The following is a 21,294-nucleotide window of genomic DNA, read 5'->3' as shown; positions in this document are numbered from 1 at the left end:
GCAGGGCAGAAAGGAGGGAGAGAGCAAGGGAGAGGGAAAGAGGAGAGAAAGAGGGATTGCATGAATGAATGAATGAATGAATGAGACACAGGTATGTATCCAACATACTCTTAATATTGATTATCTGTTGGGTTGGGAGTGAGGGGATAAAGCTAATGTACTTTGATTTTTTAGTAATTTTACATATTGTTGGATTGTTCAAAATTGTGATAAAGAACATATACTGCTTCTGTAATTTGAAACCGCTGAATAGTTTTTTAAATTGAGGGACTGCATGCCCTTCTTTCAAGCTGAGTGAATGCTGAACTTTAAAGATAAAGGTTAGTATCTAATCTAATCTTCTCCTGTCTGTGGGTAAACCTTGGCTCACGATTTTCCTCCGCATTTCGGTTCTCCTCTCAAATGAGACTAATGATAAGTATGCTTTCAACAAATCCTAGGAATATGTACAAAACCCACTTGAGTTAATTCAAAGCAAGTCTTCCTCTTATATCAAACAGCCTCCTCCAATCTCTTGACCAGCGGTTTTCACTTTTTAGCTGCATCAGAATCATCTGGAAGGTATGTTAAAACACAGGTTACTGGGCCCAGAACCCAGAGTTTCTGATTCAGTGGGTTGGGGGGGGGGTGAGGCCCAAGAATCTGCATTTCTAACAAGTCCCCAGGCGACGATGCTGCTGCTAGTCCAGGGACTACACTTTGAGGACCACTGCTCTAGGTCAAAGGAACTGTTTGTCAGACAAATAATGTGGGCACATGAGCTAGTTTTGATCAGAACCAGAAGCAACAGTTACTCAGTCGGCACTTTCCACCAGGTCACTGGGCTCTTAATCCCCAGAGCATATGATCACTTAGCAGTGTCAGCCACAGAAGGATAGGCTGCCCTTGGGACTGCAGACCAGGGACACAAGAAGTCAACACAGAGGAAGTAAGGCTCCAGCCCATCGAGAGAAGAAAACTTACCTTCTGAGAAGATGATGTAGTCATTGCACTCCTCAGTGTTACAGGAACACATAAAGAAAGTCTCGCCATCCATTTTTTTTTCTTTCATAATACACTTTGGAGAAGCAGCATCCTCAAGAACAAATCCGTGGTAGACGAGCTTGGGGTCATGGCAAACGGTCTCTAGTGTTATGTTCTCATCATTCTTTCTCCTTGGGTGCAGAGGGTCGTGGTGGTGGAGGTGGGGGGCGGGGAGGGAAGACAAAGAGAAAGGACGAATAAGGTCTCTGGACAGAAGAGCGATCTGGACCGTATTTCCTTCATACAGTTGTTTCTACCAACATCAGCTGGTTCCTGTTTTCCAGCATTAGCAGGTTGTCCCACGGTCTCCTACACTTTATCTACACATTTCAGTCTCTCCTTAACTTATTCTCGGATCCCATTTATGATTATAAACATGAGGGCTTTCCGTGGGGGCTAGTCCATAGGAGAAATTTACACATGAAGTCGTAATTCAATCATTAAAGGGGAAGGCACGGGAAAACAGAAGAGTCCTGAGTCCCCAGGATGATTTTAAACCTTCTATCCTCAATGCACTGCAAGGTTCACACTGAATCTTTCGTTCGTTTGGCAGGGCCGGGGTCATGTCTAGCTAACTCGTTCTCAGAGAGCACGCCTGGGAAAGCACTTGCAGTTCCTCTTTTTTTGTCTGCTGGGCCCTCGGGCACTGTGTGTGAGGGCATGTTCCATGTTAGCATCTGGCCATTCTGAGAAAACAGAAGATACTTCCTGGATAAAATATTGCTGTTTCCAGAATTACAGAAAGAAACCAAACCAAGAAAAAAAAAAAACATTAAAACACATGGGTCAGCACTGCAAGGTGTTCTTCATTTACAGGTCAGTGAAATATTTTAAGCTGTCACAAACTAATTTCTTCTTGGAGTAATTTAGAGCCTAACTCAACTACGGGCTCAGCGAATCATTCACGTGGCATTTTACTCAGGTCCTAGGACATGCTCAGTTGGCTGTATGTGTACATTACATCTAAAAATGACAATGATTAATTCCTGCTATTATAATTCCAAAAGCCAAATAAAACTCTGGCATCCTTGGGAAGCTCATTACTTCTCTGCCTGCTTCCCTGTGCTCCCCTTGTTAACCTGCCATCTTGGGCGACTGTGTCCAACGTCAAGGTTAGTCTCACATCCTTCCTCCCAACTCTGCCCTTTTCAGATGCAAAATGTCTGTTGTCTTGTGTGGTAGCCTCTGTATCAGGCTGGAGGGTCTGGGGAGGGGCTAACCAGGCCTCAAATGCCTTGATAGGTCCAGCCATTTTTGTGCATATAATTTTCCCTGGGAAGGATTTTAAGCGCATGCATATGAGTGCACATGTGTGCTAACACGTGCTAGTGCACACTGACCAATCCCTACACACACACACACACACACACACACACACACACTGCTCACAGTAAGGAGAATGGGAGGCAGGCTGGAAGTAAGAAGCAGCTAAGATCCAGTTTTCACTGGAAAAAAGGTGGGCCCAGGCCCACAGGGAAAGACCAGCTTGACCAATCCCACCCCTCAGTGCTGAGCTCAAGGACACTAAAGGACGGTATCTCAGCAAGGGGAAGAGAAGAGTAAGAAAGAGGGTGAGGTCGGAACAGCTCAACCAGGAACAGAGTCATGTTTATGGCATCCATGCAGCCAGAGTGTCTAATGGAGAAAACACTTGAGTCACTTCGTGAAAAACGTGAAAAACGTTAAGCTCCAGCAGGAACAAGAGGAACCAGGTGTTGCTAAGGAGGTCTCTACGGTTAAAGGAGGAGTGACGGTTGGAATCCTTACTCCAGGGTGACTAGTAGGGAACTAAATGGAACTTGGCATGACCACATGACAAATTCTATATATAAAAATCTACCCATCCCTAACCCCAAAGCTATTAGAAGTCTTGGCAAAAATGGTGGCCATAAAACAAGTGCATCTCCCTCCTCCCCTACAACAGGTGTGTGTGTGTGTGTGTGTGTGTGTGTGTGTGTGTAGAGTTGTTTTTCGTTTTGATAACAAAAGGAAGGCATGCTGAACCCACTATGTTCCCAAGGCAAAGCAGGGTATCCCTTTCTTGTGAAGCTTTGAGGGATCGAGGAACAGGACAAGGAAGGAATTATGAGCCATGAAGTACAGATGATCTGTAAGGACTGGGCAGCTCTTTCCACCTCCTGGCTGCTTCGAGAACTGAAACTGCAGAGAGGAAACTCAATTATAATACTTGAGTCTGGGTAAAGTCCTTAACATTTTCTCCACTCACTCCTGTAAGAATGTTCTCCCTGACAGCACAGCTCACTTTGCAAAATATCTTTAGATACAGCTGAGCGTGGGGAGAGAAACACAATGAAGCCATACAGACTCCTTTGTCCTGCAACATTTGCTCTGAGCCAGGGAGGATGAAGAATTTGTCAACAGCCATGGAAAAAAAAGAACTACGGCCATGAAATTAATTTCGACTCCAAAATATTTCTATTCTTGGAAAGAACCTGACCATTTTACATGGAATGGGTATACAACTGACATTATTTAAATGAATGAATGAATGAATGAATGAATGAATGAAAAGAACAACTAAAAATGATAAAGGCACTGGAATGCACTACCATGGCAGAGTCTTTCAGTTTCCACATCTGGATGTTTCCCAAACAGCCTTGTTCCTCAGTCTGGGTTCCCTGGAAACAGATATTGAGCCTGCGGGATTTCTGTGCAGGAGGTTTCTAGAGAGTCATCTGTAAGGGATGGAAAGGAACAGTACAGCGCAGAGGAGGAGTTGAACTGCTGAGCAGCTTGCAAGAAAGGGCTCAGCTGATCCCTCAGGAGCTGTAAATCCAGGTGGGCTGCCAGAACTGTCTCGAACTAAGGCAAAGTGGCCAGGCTTTTGGACTCCTGCATTGATCAGTCATAGGACGCTGGCCACCCAGGATGAAGCAGTTCTTCTCAGTGGAGGGGACCTCCCTGGAGGGAGAGACTGGGGGTGATCCCTCAGCAGCCAGTGTTCCAGGGACAAAGGGTGAGCACCTCAGTGCCTTAGGGGATCGGGGAGGTGTAGCAGAGCATCCACCCCATGTCCCTTTCTCCTTATTACTCCCACTCCACAGGAGTCTTCATCTTTGCCAAGACAGGTAAAAATAACGTTCACTGTATTTACTCTTTCTAGCTGGGACGGGGGAGAGAGGGAGGCTTCCTCTCTGCCACGAGTTCACATTTTCTGAGACAAGAGAAGCCTCTATTCCAGAGACTTGATTCACAATCAATCATTTGGATTTGTGCCGTGAGTCAGGGAAAAATATCTTCATTAAAGGAAGCTTTTTTCATTAGCAGAAGTAAGCTGGCACCACGGTGGATATTTAAGTAAAGATGGTCAGTGGAGAAGAGGAGTAAAGACGGAAGCTCGAGGGCGTCTGGCCAGTGTCTCAATCTTTCCTGCACTAGACTTGCCAGTCATTCAGCCTCTTCTGACCTTTGACTTCCAGACAAGGAAGTCTGTTCTGCTGTTAGGTAACCACGATTGTGAAAATACTTAAACTTATCCAGAGCACAACTCTATCCCCTTGTTATGGACCGTCCTTCTGCATTTCGGAGTCACACAGAAAAAGTTTATTACATTTTCCACCTGAGAGAACCTTCAATATCTCTCAGGAGGACTCATGTCCTCCCTTTACTGAAACCATGTTAATTGCCTCAGTCATCCCTTAGACAGCGCACTTTCTAAACCTCTAATCACACCGGTCCCTTTCTTCTGAACATGATCTTTGTCAAAATCCCTTTTTCAAAGGCATTTGCTCAGAATTGGACTTGAATGAAGTTGGCAGGTACATGGCAAGCTGTCATGGCAGGTCTTTGCTGTTAACATTCCTTCAGTTCTTAAGAAACTAGTTCATCCCCTGGTATGCACAGACATTTGCAAGGTTTTCAGATCTATCATCAAGGCTAACGATAAGTGGTCTGGAGAAAGTCCAAAAGACTCATTCCCAAGAACAGGGAGAGGATTTGAGGGTTTATAGTCTCATTTGTAACTGGCTAGGAGACACGTAAGTTATTTTTTTTTTTTTTAAAAAGTAGCTGATAAATGGAAAACATCAGAATGAGTCTACAAATTGTTTTATTTAAATAATGAATATACATTTTGTAAAATGAGAAGTCTTTTAATCTCTTTTTTTCTTTTTATTTCTTGTTCATACTCCCAATTTGTAACTATAATTAATCAAATGATTTATGAGCACCTACTATGTGTGGAGGAGTGGGAAAAGAGAGTGAGCGAGTGTGAGAGAGAGAGAGAGAGAGAGAAGGGATGGAGGGCATATGATCTAAGAGAAATATGTAGCTCAGATCCAAGAGAAAGTGTGATACGTCGCCCAGTGCCAGTGTGAGTGATATGGCCAGAGCTCGTAAGGAAGGGGCTGTTTTCTGTTCTGTGAATCGTTTCTTTTCTTTTTTTTCTTTTTTTTTTTTTTTGACAGCCCTTTTCTCTTCCAACAACCCAACTTTCATCATCCCCTCTCCTTCCACAAAATGAGACCGAGATTGCCTCAGAAGAACAAAGCTCCAGTGTCACTATGGGGGACTGAGGGGATGTCACTAAATGACTAGTGTCATGTTCCTCTCCTTCATATAAGGAACAGTCTCAGACTTATTACAAACATTAGAGGTTATTATTTTATATACAGTCTCACACATATAAGTTCACACATATAGATACACGCGTGTGTACGTATTTGAAAATGCACAAAATATCTCTGGGAAACTACATTCGATAATTAAAAAGAAGATGGTCTAAGAGAAAGACAAATGGGATGGTGTTTAGGTCTAGGGCGTGGAGACACATGGATTCTTTGTGACACAAGCATGCATTAGTCATAGAAGGGGGTGAGAAAGATTTTTTTTAAAGGCAACCTTACCAGACGGCCACACAGACTTCGTGTGGCTTCTCACAGATGGACGTGATACTGCAGTTGCTCATGCAGGATTTCTGGTTGTCACAGGTGGTAGATCTTACATCACAAAATTTACACAACTGTGAAAACCTGACTGCACCATTGCTGTCAGTGACCGTCATGTCATTATTAACTGCGGAGAGAAAAGAAACATTAAATGATTATCTAACTGCTAGGCAGCCTGCCGATGAATTCCTGAATTTCAAATGAACTTGATGTCCTAAGAATGAGTACCGGAGAAAGGCAAAATAATGCCTTCACATCAGATGACATGCGATTTGTAATGAAAGCCATTGCTGGTGGGGTGGGGAGTCTGCGAAACTTCTCGCTTTTGTCAGTGATTTCAGGTGGACGGAGAGGTCACAAGGGAACAGAGTTGTGAAGTGCAAAAGGGAGTTGGCCCGCTGGGAGGAGACACTACAGGTAAGGCAGGACTTGGCCATCTTCTTCCTGACCTAGACCCCAAGGAGCTGCAGGGCCTTCTTTACAAGGGACTGGCTCTGACTTCTGTTGCCTTGAGGGAAATCAGCTGATTTGGCAGCACAGAACGAGGCACTGGAGTCTTGCAGGTGAGAAAAGGCCCAGTTCTACCTCAAAGGTCTGTCACCTGCTACCTCTCTGATTTACTCTTTACGCATGGGCTTTTCCTGGAAGAAGCTAAGTTCCTTCGTTCCTCCGGCCTTTCCCTAACTATTCCCTTTGTCTGGCTTCTTGTCACCTTTCTGGTCTTTAATTAAATGCCAGGCCTTCATCCCAAAGCAGCCCAGAGGTAACTATGACAGGACTCTTCTGCACAAACCAACTTGATCACTTAACTTGCTTATAATCTATCTACCAAAACATGAGCTCCGTGAGACTTATTTGCCATGTTTATATGCTGTATCTCCAGTGCCAACAGCAGGGCCTGCCACATAGAGGAATGGATATCCAAAATATTAGTGGAATAAATGAGTAAAGAGGTGAGTACAAAAAAGGAATACACATACGAATTTCACATTTGGCCCTTTATACCAAGTGGGAAAAGATATAGAACTTCTTCCCCCGTGTTAGTGGGGAACTGTGATTATAAATGCAATCTCCATTCGCATCCATCAATATTGAAGACAGACTGTTCTTTGCAATGCACACACTGCATGCTGAGAGGCAATAAAAAAAAGGATAACCCCCCCCCCATCTTTTTCTTCAAAGAGATCCATAATTGGCAATAGGCATGCATTTAGAGAGTCAAGTGAGACAAGGCTATAGGGCATTTTGGTTAATGCTAGGCTAAGAAAGATTAAGCAGCCAGACCACATGTGGCACTAGAGTCGTCCTTGGCCATTAGGAAGCTGGGAGGTGTGTGTACCCCAGGGATGGTGCTTGGGCAGGCCTGAGCGCAGCCTCCTCACGTCCTCTCTGGCTAAGTACGCTCCTGCCTGAAGCCAGAGGAACAGTTTCGACGCCCTCCCACAGTCACTTCTCCTTGTCTGTGAATTTCAGATTTCTGCCCTTGATACCATGCCATGTAAAACCCTCTTTGTTGCTTAGGCAGAGCACCTGTTTCCTGGGTCTCTAAAAATATAAACATATATAAATTCAAGATTTGCTTTCTTGTGGTAACATTAAAATAGAAGAAAAAGATAAACCCATTCATCCCTCTCAGGCCTCAAGTTCATTTCAGGAAGTGTATTTTTAGGTAACAAGCTATTTTGAAATTCAAAATGTCTCTCAGAGCTAGAGCCCTATGCTTAGCTAAAAATACAGGCCGATCTGAACTTTGTGTTAAATTTGGGACTGACGCAACAATGAATGTATATTTTTTCTACAATGGTTAGATCTGGATCCATTGGAGAAACAACTAATTTAATCCTTAGGTTTCTCTATAAGACATGGACAAAGAAAAAAAGCTAGGCCACGGTTTGTTTATTTGATCATATTTTTTTAGATTATGTTTCAGACAGACATCTATTTGCTTGTTAGAAAGCTTTATTGTTTTTAAATATAAAATCGAGCCTTCATAACTTGGAATTCAGCCTTCTAGCATGTTGGGATTTTAGCCTAGATTAGTGGCTATCAACTTTGGGGCACGTTAGAATCCAATTACCTAGGGAACTTTAAAAAATAAAAAAGCAGTCCCACCCCAGATATGCTGATTTAATTATTCTGGAGGGTCCCCTCGGCATCAGGAATTTTAGAAGCTGCCCAGATGATTCTGATGAGCAACCAAGGCTGAGACCCCTGACCTAGAATTAGCTGAAAAATAACATGATGGGCACGAAGCAGCAAACAACAACAACAACAAACCCCTCGCTTACCACACACATATATACACAAACCATGACAGTGAAGGAGGAGCTCCCCATTAAAGCCAGAAGAAGTTTCCTTGTGAAAAACAGGCACCTGAAGCTATAAGATTAGCACTTTCACACCTCGGACGAAAAGGAGTCCCTTTCTGGTCTGGCCAATCTTTTTCTAACAAAAGCTAAGAAAAGTGTGAAAAGTGACAGGAGCCAGGGATGACAGAAGAAATAAAAACAGATGTGACTGGTGCTGGAAGTAGCACTGGCAGCCACAGACGTGTTGACAAGTATAAGGGATTTGGATTTGATGCCTGCAAAACACAATCAATAGTAAAGAGACAAAAAAGAAAAAAAAATTACAGGCCGTAAAAGTATGTGTGTGTGTGTGTGTGAGAGAGAGAGAGAGAGAGAGAGAGAGAGAGAGAGAGAGAGAGAGAGAGAGAGAAAGAGAGAATAAAGAAGAGCCACCAAGTCGTATAGCTCAGGGGACGCCACTCAGATTGCAATCTGTGCAAACAGGGACCCTGGAGATATGCAGGTGTGCAATTCATGGTGCCTTATGGTAAGGCCCAGATAGAGAAGATCTCTCCATTGAATATTTTTGGAAAAATACAAACGGCCAACTTTACTCCATACTTGAAGACACAGGCATATGCGGTCAGGGTACAATGAACAATGGGAACTTGTACATATTAAGCCGCTGCATGTGCTAGTTAAGGTGTGTAAGTTATCAAACATCACCTGGTAGATACTCGGCAAGGAGATCTCGTTTTTGTCTTTCTTACAGTAAAAGCTACCCCTGCTAAGGTGAGCAGACTTTGTACCTTGATCAGCTTTGTTTTGTTTTGTTTTGTTTTGTTTTTTAAATTTGAAAGCCCTTATGCAGGGCATATGCACTACAATTTCTGCCCCCTCCCCGGCTAGTCACTCACTACTAGTTGTTGTCAGGAGGCTCCCACCCTGACACTTCCAGCCCATCGATAAATGTCGAGCCTTCGCTTTAAGCCAGTATTCTCCTTTGGGAATAAGTGTGTTGGTGGGATAGAGTTCAGTGTAGAAGGCAAAGCTACTCCTAACCTCTGTTGGAGGTCACTAATTTTGATAAAAGCTTTATGAACTCACTCTGGGGTGAAGGGTAGAGAGATATCCACACAAACTTTGGGTGGTTCACAGATTTCCTAGAGGTCCATAGGCCCCAGCTGAGGACTCCTGGGCCTCCCTTAGAGTCCTAGAGGGTGAGTCACTGATAACATGCTAAGCAGCACATTGCTAATCAGAGTGGGGTGGAGGGCTAGTGGGGGCAGGGGATGGTGATGGTCACCCACTGTATGCACGACTACAGCTGTGCATTCCAACCCACAGGGAAGAGAGTTGCTGTCCTGACCTCACCTATCAAACGCCTTACGTTTAATACCTAATGTTTGTGAAGTCAAAGGAATGTAAGGTAAATGCATAGAGTTGGCCCTCTGCATCCACGGATTCCATATCTGTGGATTCAACCAACCTCAGATAGAAAATATTTGGAAAAAAACGTGATGTTGTTGCTGACGTGTACTCTGTCGTTAGGCCTACAATGGCTGCATCTGTGCTGAACATACATAGACTTTTTTTCTTGTCATTATTCCCTAAACGGTACAGTATAATGACTATTTCCATAGCATCTACATTGTATTAGGTATTATAAGTAATTTAGAGATGATGTAAAGTAGGGGTCCCTAATCTCCGGGCCGTGGACAGGGACTGGCCCACCCCAGTGCTAGGCCAGCATCTTCGCCTTAGCTCCACCTCATTTCATCAGGCATTCTGTTCTCCTAGGGGCACCAGTTCCCGGCACCGAGAAAGTTGGGGACTGCAGAACAGAAGGATGTGTGTAGGTTTTATGCCAATACTATGCCATTTTATATCCGAGACTTTAGCATCTTGGATTTTGGTATCAGAGGGAGGGAGTCCTGGAACCAATTCTCCCTCTCCCCTCCCAGGATACCAAGGACAACTGCACATTTGCATAGCCAGGGACAGAGCTATTACTCTAAAAAATACAACGAAAACAACCGAATTGATCCTACGCAAACCCTGACCAACTTCAAATTACTTCTAAATCAGCTCGTTAAATTACTCTAAGTCTCTTTAGCTAAGATATTGTCCTATTAAGGCAGTGTGTTTTAATGTATGTAGACCCTCTATGAACACCTGACTGTCTTTAGGAAATTTTCTACCCATAATAGGCAAATTAGCGATTCATAATGTTCTCAAAAAAAAAAAAAAAAAGGTTCCAATAACATCTCCCCACTAGGAAGTCATTCAGTATAGGAAGTGAGCATGGGCAGCTGTTCTCAGCATATGATGGTATCACATGGCCCATCACATTTCACTTCTCTTCAAACAAACCCATGAGTAATACATCCGAACCTTCAGTCTAGGTCTTAACGCCTTCCTCATTTTAGGGCATATTTTCCCCAAACTCACAGCCTAGAGAAAGAGGTACCAGGACTTGAGAATAAGAATTACATAAATGCTTAACTGTGTCTGTCTCTGGAATAGTCTTGCTGTCTTTGGAGCTCAGAGATGAGAAGCCTAATAAGGTTTAGACTTATTCCAGATAAATATGAGGAATCTGAGATAGGAACTCTTAGCCTGTATCTTTGGAATGGTGTCTACTATTAGCTGAACAATTAGGTGAAATTTCAAGTTTCCACAAATAATTCTAAACACTGTGCCAGAAATGCATCCGTGTATCTTTGAATTCATGCCATCCATCTACTGTTGTTGTGTAGTATGTTTGGGGGGAGGGCACTTAAGAAGTCTTCTATATCACAAACACCTGTGGATAGCTTGCTTGGTACTATACATTTCATAGCAGGACCACTAAAAATGATACAACCAAGTACAGCATCTCATAGAATCATCCATGGCAACTAGTAACAGAACTCACTATGCCTGGGAGCAGTGCTTTTCTTACTTGTTAATAAGCACATAATCCCTTGGGAATATGTTTAACCTGCAAGTGTGAGTTAGTGCATGGGTTCATGCAATTGTGGAGCTGGAAAATTTGAAATTTATAGGGCAGGCTGGCGGGCTGGAAACTCAGACAAGAGCTGGCGGTGTAGTTTTCAGGCAGAAATTCTCCTCCAAGAAACCTCAGTTTTTTGCTCGGAAGGCTTTCCTACTGATTGGATGACGCCCCATCACATTATCTAAGGTAAACTCTTTTCTTGAGGTCAACGGTAATTGTTAATCACATTACAAAGTGCCTTCACAGCAACACCTAGAAGAGCGTTTGATTCAAGGGCTGGGCACTAGCGCCTAGCCAAGTGCTCATGACACAGAGCAGCACAGGCAGGAACTGAGAACCGTTCCCAGGTAACGCCAATGTTGCCGGTCCACAGCGAGTAGAGAGGCTGCATAGAACCCAGTTGTCGACTGGCCTTTATTTCCCTTTCTTCATTCGTTTTGGATCTAGCAAAATTGAATATAGTTAAGCCCTTACTTAAAGTCATCTGTCTACAGGTTTCTTGACTTTAAGAGAAATAACATATAACGAAACCAGTTTTACCACAGGCTAATGGATAGAAGCGAGAGTAAAGTTCTTACGGCATCTCATCGACGTTAGAATGAAACGACTTCGAACAAAATGTTATTTGAGGACCTGCCAGACAATTCCTCACCTTTTTTTACAAGCGTGTCTCATCTTACAGTTCTTTCCATCTGCTTCTCTCTTGAGCCTGGCCTCTTACACAGTCACAGGTCCAGAGGCTCTGATCACCATATGGGCCCAGAATAGAAAGACTTGTTCTCTGAAAGAAGGTTTTTAATTGCAGTTGGCATTTCAGAATCAGACACTGAGGCAACCATCTGGCAGGCGGCCGCCATGGTCTGTGTGATACTGGCAACACACGCCCCAAGCATGGCCTTTGAGACCAGGCGGGATAAGTCTACTGGCCTGTCACACGTGTCCTCTCGCCCAGAATAAAGGAGCAAGTCAGGCAATCTCGGAGGTGGCCCTTCGTGACTCCTCATCAAAGAAAGATCTCCAATCTAATCAAATGCTTTGGCCAATTACTATAAATAAACAAATACGTACCTTGTGAGTAAGTCTAAGATATTCTAAGAATGTTTCCCTTCTCTAAACATCTATTGCATAATTGGAACCCAACACGATGCAACACTTCCTTTTCATTTTTAAGACTGTATTTGAACCCTCATTCCCTAAGCAATTATAAGTATCTTGAGACCGGGAGATGATATAAAGCAGGGGAGAATTAGTCAACAAATGTGCATCCCTCCATTTCACAGATGGAAAGGCTGAGAGGCACACGGATGGATGTCTGGGGTACATACACAGTTCACAGGACTGGCTTGGCTAGAACCAGATTCAGAACAGGCAAGCAGCATTGAGGAGGCGCAGAAAAAGTCCTAGACTTTGTCCACTTAGTCTCATAATAAAAAAAAAAATTCTATTCTATAAATGAATTGAAAAAAATTCAATGCCTCATATGAAAACTTAAAGAACTAGCAAATAAACCACTGAATCTGGAGAGTTATAGACCTTCTTAATAAATCTGGCCTAAATTGACCATTATTTAGGTAATTATGAATGAAATGGAGAGGAGGTGTGTGTGTGTGTGTGTGTGAGAGAGAGAGAGAGAGAGAGAGAGAGAGAGAGAGAGAGAGATTTCCCTCCAGGTTTGACTTGTTCCACTGAGGAGATTTAGCTTTGAAAGTTTGGGTTCAGCAGCCTTTTTGACTCATGAGTTTGACAGTTCACTCTGGATTGCTTTAAAAAAAAAAATAACTGTATAAACATAATCTTGTATTCACAAGTAAATTAAGGGATTAAAGGATGTTTCAAAGGGATTATCCAATAAAATACTTTAAATTAAAAACTCGACTGTGCCTTCAGGATTTCAAAAGTTTGACTTACAAGGGAATTTTAAAGAAGCCATCTATAGAATAAAACAAGCTAGAGCTGAATGAACAAACAATTGGCTTTTTCTAGTAACAAACATAAAATAACCGAGCTGGGGCTTCGATTGCATCCTTCTCTATTTAAAACTTCCTAGCCCGAATAACTCCACATAACTCCCAAATATGCACACTGATGTCTTGCTTATCCCTGAATTTCTTGGATCACTAAGGAATAAAAGGCATTTTGAGTTCTCCCAACAATTACTGAGTTTGCCTCTCTCTCTCTCTCCCTCCCTCCCTCTCTTTCTAATGTATGTCCCAGAATCAGGTCACATAGCAGGACACAAAACCCAAAAATTTAAAATGACTCTTGCAGATGGAAGTATCTATGTTGTTGCCAATGGCAGTATTTCAGAATCCCAGCACTTCTGCCATCTTCGAAAAGCTGAAAACCTTTTAGACTTCTCGATCACCTTCCTTCATCTTTAATAGGGATCTAGTGGATAAAACAAACACACCTCTGAAAGCTGGACAGAGGTGAGCGGTTGACGGCCAGTACCATCACCCACATTTGGCAATTTTAGTTTACCACCGATAAGGCTGATTTTAACAGTGCATTTAGCTGGTATATCGCAAATGTAGGAACTGGCCATAAGCCAAAAATCAGAAGCATGCAGGGGCTGGGACAGAGGACAGGAGGAATCCAACTGAAAAGAATTAAGCTGCATCGATGCAAATGAGATCGTATATCAAGTGAAGGAGCAGAACGTGACACTATTTCATGGACTGTCAAAATAATAACTTTATTCTCCTGCTGGAAAGTGCTTTCAAGTTGGTATTTTATCGAAAGTAGTAGTAACTGAGAAAACGATTCTCCCTCGGTTGATATAAGTTGGATGATGTGCTGTAGCAACAAGGAAAATATTCCAGAGATTACTGAAAATAAAAGATGATTAACTCTCTTGGTGACAGTCAAAACAACACTGGTAAATAGCACAGTCGGAGAGAGACAAGATAATGAACACACAATTTATGGAGTTTTATAACATTATAATTCTATGAAACTAATTTGTGACTGAGCAAAAAAATTAGCTAACATAAATAAATATGCATTAAATACCTTCATATTAAACCCCTGTGGAAGAGTTGGACCGTGTAATTCACAGTCTTTTTTTCTCAAAGTGCTTACTTCTTGTAGGGAATGAAAAAAACATGTACAAAAATGGTTTTTATCAAAAGAACTGAAAATGAAAAAGGTCTACGTGAAGCCAACTTTTTAAAAATCATGTTATTCATTCAGGATTGAAACGATGTTTTATCTCGAGTGCTGAGGCAACTTACTGCAAAATGCAAAAACAAAGACAAAATCTGGTAAGAAGAAATTTTTTTAAAAAAATAGCAGCTCCTAGAGAATCATACAAATAGGCAACTGAGATGAGCCATTTGCTTCAACTCAGCGAGGAATTTGGTCTGAGTATCAATTTCCTGTGAGATCAGGCTTTTCGTGTGTGGAAGTCCCTCCCACCCCGACTTGCAAACGCGCCCCAGGGTCCCAGTGCGTGCCCAGTGCCTGAAAGGTTTTTCAATTACGGTTTTACTATGTGAAAATATCAGAGCAGATGATTCCCATATTCAAGCTTCAAAAAAGGGATGGAAACAAGATTGCACTGGCGAGGGGAAGGGCCCCTTTAAAGGGAGAGGTTCAAAACACTTGTTTTGTGACAACCAAGTAACTCCAGGAGTAGACCAGGCTGAGATGATAAAGCAGAGATTGCTACACAGGAGTGTGAGAGACAGGTACAGCCCCAAACTCTTTTCTATTTAAAATGCAAATCAAGTGTTAATAGTAGGATATTTTACAGGAAAAGCCTTAAGGCATCGGAGCCACTCCTTGGAATCCCCTAACCCCAGCCTGACCCCTGTGGCCTTCTGAATTTTACCATTAATGATTATTTAACGTGTCCATTCAATTGTCTCTTCCAATATTAGAGGTTTAACTAAAATGTAAAAATTCATGATTTAACTTTGTAATATGGTATTTTAAAATATTCATTTGATTCTTTAATGTGAATACTCACATTTCAGGTCAAGGAAAAAAGACAATTTTCTATGTTAAAAATCAGATCTGAGTGAGATAATAATAATAATAATAATAACAATAATTTCTATTATCATCGTTTATTGAACGTAGACCCAAAGCCTAGACCAGCACTGTGATCATTTTTTCACTCACTAATCACAACAATTGTGTAATTTTTGTTATCGACATTTCGTAGGTGGGGAATTAAGAGTCAAAAAAAGTGAAATAACATATCCAAGATCAATGAAAAGGCAGCTAGTAAGAGACAAAGCCACAGGTCACATGTAACCCTTCATCCTTCCTGATGCTAACAATAAAATAGTCATATTGCAAAGGCTTATGAACAGAGCTTTAGCGGCTTGCAAGAGTTGTGGGGAGTAAGCGGTAAATTTCTTAGGAAAGACCTTTGGTTCTTTGTGATTCCTTCACTTATTTTAGGAAATATAGATAATAAGGCAGCTTGGCGAAGTCTGATAGTTTTAAAGTCACAGACTTGAGAGCGAATTCAGGTTCTGCCAAATATTAGCTGTGAGACAAGGAGAAGCCCCGTAACTTCTCAGAACCTCCATTTCCTGGTCTATGAAACGGTACTTTCTAGGGTTAGGATGAAAAGAAAACATGCTTGAAGTACATATGAAAATTGTCTAGACAATCAAAAGTGCCACACAAGCACTCTCTGGTTAGAAAAGTAATACCACATGCAATGCTCTCTCTCTGGGAAGAAAATTACAGGCAAGGCAAGACAAGTTAATTAAGAGTTTGGGCAGTCTATTCCTACTCATCAATAGAATGCAGCAGTTTCACGACTTCTAAAAAAAAAAAAATCTTTCAGGACATTTGAGTGAAGAGACAAACTGAAATGTAATAACTTTTTATTGCCACTGTGCTCCAAAGCTTTCAAAGTGATACAATGGAATCAATCATTGTTACAATAAAGTCTCCAAGAGTGCTGAGGATCTTTAAACAACCCTTCTAGAACCAAATGATGCAGTCTCGATATATTGTTCGTAGTTTAGGATTCAAGTTCAATTTTCAAATTCTCTGCTGATTGCACAACACTCAACAGGCAAGAGCTGATCACCTTTGGCTTTGAGACACTTTCATGTGTTATTTGGCAACATGCTAATAAAATTATTGAGACTGACATCCAAAGATGGGGAGGCAATGAGGTTTTTTAAGATTATGGATTCTAAAGTGTTGAGATAGAATTAGGTTTGGCTTTCTTTCTCAAGGAAATGAAACCAGTACACTTTGATTCATGGCGGATGAGAAAATCGGAGAAGAATATGAGCAACAGTTTTACTAGCTTTTTAAGTATCCACTTAAGAAGTGTTCTCTGTCATTCAGATATATGGGAAACAACATTTCTTAATCTCTTCTCCTTGAGGCCATTTGCTCATGTAAACATCAATCATGTGATACTACTATACAATTTCTACTGGAGGAGAATTCACCGTGCTGCAGGTCACGGTAGAGAAGGGTCTAGACTAACTGTGAGCTGGCTTCATAATCCTGGGCAATTACTAAATCACTCTCCGTGCCTGTCCTCTGATGAAACAGATAGTCGGGTTGAGCATGATGATTTTTAAGGTCCCTTTCATTTTGGAAAATATTCACGATTCAATCCCCCAAAGTCAAAAAAGTTGAATAATTGAAATATATCCCAGCTTAGACCTGACGTTCCTAGTTAAATAGAATGAGACGCTGCGCTTCAGCGTGTAAGAAAAACGGCTCAGGACTATCAAGCAGGGTCTTTACATTCTGGTTCGTTCCCTCTGCTAATGCGAAACCACCTCTGGAACTTCTTAGTATACTGTGTAAGTACCACGTCCCCCTTCACACTCCTTCACAGACTTAAACCTGAACCTGGCAGCTGATCAATCTTGTAAGAACAAAACTACACAGTGTCATTTGCCCATCACGAGGTCAGAAGGAAGGAAAATTATGGAAGGGATCACTTTCCATTCAGCCGCTGTAGGCATTTCCTCTATATTTATGAGAGATGTGGAGAAAATTCTGATTTAGAGCAGAGACATTTACTGGAACAGTTTAAAACGACAATGTTGAGCATGTTTCTAATGTTTCCAGTCCATGCTTACTCTGAATTCATTCTCTGGGCTCAGCTTGAATGAATGAATGAATGAATGAATAATAATAATAATAATAATAATAATGATGATGATAGGTACGATTGTGTAAAAACATCCTATTGCTTGATCGAAGCCTTGATTATGTCTGACAAATGGTTATGGAAGATTAGTATTATTGCTCCCATTTCACAGAAGGGGAAAGTATTTAAGTAATTTGCCAGGCTGGCAGATAGCAGGCTGTAAGCTTTCTGAGGGCAACGACTGTCATTTGGTTTGCTCCAGGATGATCATCTCAGTCCGGAGTCTGCCACATGGTTGAACTAAAAGCCACAATTCAAAATGAATCTCATTCTACTGTACCATCTAGTCAAGGCTGATTTTCCCCAAAATGCAAATTGAAGAAAACGAATATAGTCAACTTTCAGGAAATGAATGTGGAAACCAGTAAATTCACTGATATATAAAAATAGTGATCCACTTCTAGAAGAAATTGGGGAGGCTTTTATTTGACTAGGAGCAGCCAAACTACCCTTGGCTACTTAGCATAAGAGGACTAGCTTCACTTTGGTTTCCGAGATAACACCGAACACTTTGAACCACTTTCCCACCCCCACACACATACACTCTTCATGTTTTTCAAGCAGAGGAAGTAAAATAAAAAGAAACAAGTTTCGAGCATTGTTAAGGCTTCAAGAAAGGACAACAAAGGGCAGGAAATGTGAAACAAAATCTGAGAATCTGTCTCTAAACTGGGCAATTTGGCTTGTTTTCTCACAGTGCAGTTGGGTGAGAGAGTGTGAGGCTGCTTTTTGCCTTTCCTGGGCATTATTCATTGCTGTCACGACCTTAATGTTATTTGCGGTAAACAGCATAAAGGTCTCTCATGAGGTAAGCAGCTGCCATTGTGTGATGTTACTACTGATCAATGAGTGAAGAATCATTTTCCTTCCAAGCCCTAATAGTCCTAGTCGAGTTGGTGAGAAGAGAGGACAGCATTTACATGATAACATTGATTGTCAACAGACTGCTGGGTAGTTACAATAGATTCCAGCAGCCAATTTAATATGGAAAATGAGAACCACACTCAAAGTCTTTGAAGTGCATTCTTCTCACATAGTATTGGAATACGATGGGCTCCTAACATCTATGAAAAATGGCCACATTTGCAGACTGAAATAACATTTACTCCTAGGGATTTACCTCTGACTATGAAGTCAAAGGATAATACTTTCTAGCTCTCAAGAAGCTTTTTCATGCAAGCTCAGATATGCAGCTAACTTTTGCCCCTTCAGTTTGTCCCTCATGCAATCTTATTTGTTAAACATACCTAGGCGTGAGAGATAAGATGTGTTAGATGCTTCATGGCCCTAGAGGTGACTGAGAAAGTAATTCTGACTACATTTCAGTCTCTCATCTATCTTAATCTAACACTTGCAGACTGGCTCCATTTCTAGCGGAGTCCAACGTAAAAACGTCTGTCTATAAATGCAAAAAGAGAGAAGCAAAAATGAAAGACCATGGAGGAGTGCTGAAGAGAGGAAGAGATGACGAGCACACTCTGTTCTCAGGGCATTTGAACTTGCTGTTTCCTCCAACTAGAATGTTCTTATGCCAGATATCTGCCTTCTTCAGATAGGGATGTGTCAACCCTTTCTGAAATAACAAACATTCACCCTCACTCTCTGCCCCTCGCCCTGCATTTATCATCCCTGACATATTAGTAGAATCTTGTTTGCTCACTCGTTTATACAGACTTTGTTGACTTCACTGCTGTACTCCAGAACCTGGACATTGCTGGCACCTGGAAGTTCATACTCAGTAAATACTTGTTTCAGTTTTCCATTTCCCTAAATTCTCCAAAGCCAAGTTTCATATCCCACCCTTAAGTTCCAAGAGAATTCTTCTACCCTTATGATAAATTCCTCATATATATAATGTATATTTGCAGTTTCTAGACAAGGAATAAACATATGCTCACAGAGGGAATAAAACATTAGGGAAAAAAAAGTAACGTTAAACCCAAACATGGAGGATATATATAGTCGGTGTGCAAAATGGTGGCCATGGGCACACATGGATTTTTACACATAACTTTAGTTTAATAAAATCCTGTTTCAGTTTCAAGTTGCACTCACCATTTTCAAGTGCTTAGCAGACACATGTAACTAGGATAGATATAGATTTTTATCACCACAGACAGTTCTACTGGATAGCACTGAAAGAAATCTGAAAAGACCAGTGTTCTCAGCTTTCAGGGAGACTAAAATTGAAGGCTACAAGGACAGGGAAGGAGAAGGAAGGCAGAGCTAGAAAAGGAGTCCCACCGGGAAGAGACCTGCCTACTGGCTTGGATGCCATTTGTAAGTAAAGTTCCATCCTGATTTCTTAAGGAATATGTTTTATATTAAATGACTGGCTGTCTGTAGTCATTCTGCTATGTAGGGGCAATTAGGGACAAGGGCTAGCGTTCCATGGTAAACCTATAAGCCATGAATGGCAGAAGCAGGAGTTTCCAGAAGTGAGAAAAATGGACCTGACTTGTTTGCAACAAGCTGAAACCTGTGAGGTCTCCAGTCAGCTGGCAGGACCTCTCAGAATGCAAATCCCTGTGCCAGAGATAAAAGACAGTTTTGTTTTTTTTTTTTAAAGTAGGGCTCATCTGACTCCTAAGGTATTAAGTAATTCTTATTAAGCCCCATTTCAATGACTGAAACATAACACAGAGCTGAAGCAGAGATTCCGTTTCTAGTCAAAGCCTACATAAGCTTACAGCAAGAAATTAACATTTTATAAAAAAATGCTGGACTTTTTTTTGTCAAGGTTTTTTGTAGAGTTTAAGTCAGAGCATGCCAAATAAGGCGGAGTTTCTAGAAGAGCCTAGCACACAAGTGATAATCGGGGGTAACATTTATTCACAAGGGAAAATCCCAATGGCCTCAGGGAAGCCACTTCCACCGGAGTCCGGTGCAGGAAGCTATATTTAATTAAAAGCATTCCTCTAGGGTGACTTCTCCTTGAAGACTTACCTGCTTCTTAAACTTCTCTTTACCTAGTATTTCCAGGAGTCTGAATGGTTTATAATCCCTGGCAATCTATGTGCATTGTCTTTAAGCAGATTTTTCTCCCACAAGACAATACTATTTTTACAGCCCTTTACGATTAAAACTAAAAACACAAATGATTAAAAAAAAAAAAAAAAGGGCCTGGCTAGATCCTCCTACAACAAAGTATTATAATTAGAGTGTGTTACTAAAGAGTACTTCCATAAACATTAAAATATTTTGTATCCAGGACAGAAGCAGGCTGTAATTCCAAAGTACGGGAATGAAAAGGTACCAATAATTTAATCTGTCCCACTATGATTATAAGTGCTCAGAAATGACCTGAATGTGCCTCTTTAGAGGATTTGAAGAAAATGGGAATTTAATCTATAACTGTTCTGTTCATTATGATAGCCAATGGCCACATATGGCTATTGACATTTGAGTTAATTAAAATAAAACATTTAAAATATAGTTCCTTAGTTGCACCTGCCACATTTCAAGCCACATGTGGCTAATGGTTACCATGTTGCACAGCAGATATAAGATACTGTCACTACTGCAGAAAAGTTCGACAAACAGTGCTGCTCTCTAAAATGGCTACATAATTTGTCCCAATATCATCATGGAGATTACGAAGTAAAAAAAAAACAACTTAAATATCAAGTGTCTGGGCTACTGGCAACTTTCTGTACTTTGGTGAATTCCTACGTTATCTAATCAACCCAATCTCCCAGTCTCAAGCCCATTAAAATAGCATTAGATAAAATAAAAGTATTCCATCAAGGCTCTAGCAACTGAAACTCTAAATTCTTCAGAATTTCAAAAATATGAAGCATATGTTTAAGGTACTTAAGGTGCAAGCATATCAGGAAAATGTCTATGAGAGAGGCCCAGGCAAAATAAGCCACTCTCAGGAAGTCACGATTTTTTTTTTTTTTAACACCTTAGTCCAGAGGATTCAGTAGGCTACAT

The 21,294-nt window shown here is 41.3% G+C and overlaps 1 protein-coding gene across 1 annotated transcript in view; it reads right to left on the bottom strand.

The window, feature by feature from the left end:
• Positions 1-21,294, bottom strand: part of TGFBR2 (transforming growth factor beta receptor 2) — an 81,136-nt gene that overhangs the window by 41,642 nt on the left and 18,200 nt on the right. The window contains exons 2-3 of the mRNA XM_016140790.2: positions 5,889-6,057; positions 964-1,154 (exon numbers count right to left, since the gene is read on the bottom strand). Coding sequence (XP_015996276.1) covers positions 964-1,154; positions 5,889-6,057 — 360 coding nt within the window. The remainder of the gene's footprint in view (positions 1-963; positions 1,155-5,888; positions 6,058-21,294) is intronic.

This window comes from Rousettus aegyptiacus, unplaced genomic scaffold (assembly GCF_014176215.1).
Source record: "Rousettus aegyptiacus isolate mRouAeg1 unplaced genomic scaffold, mRouAeg1.p scaffold_m13_p_4, whole genome shotgun sequence".
NCBI lineage: Eukaryota > Metazoa > Chordata > Mammalia > Chiroptera > Pteropodidae > Rousettus > Rousettus aegyptiacus.
Note: the sequence above shows the minus strand (reverse complement) of the source record. Positions and strands in the feature narration are given on the sequence as shown.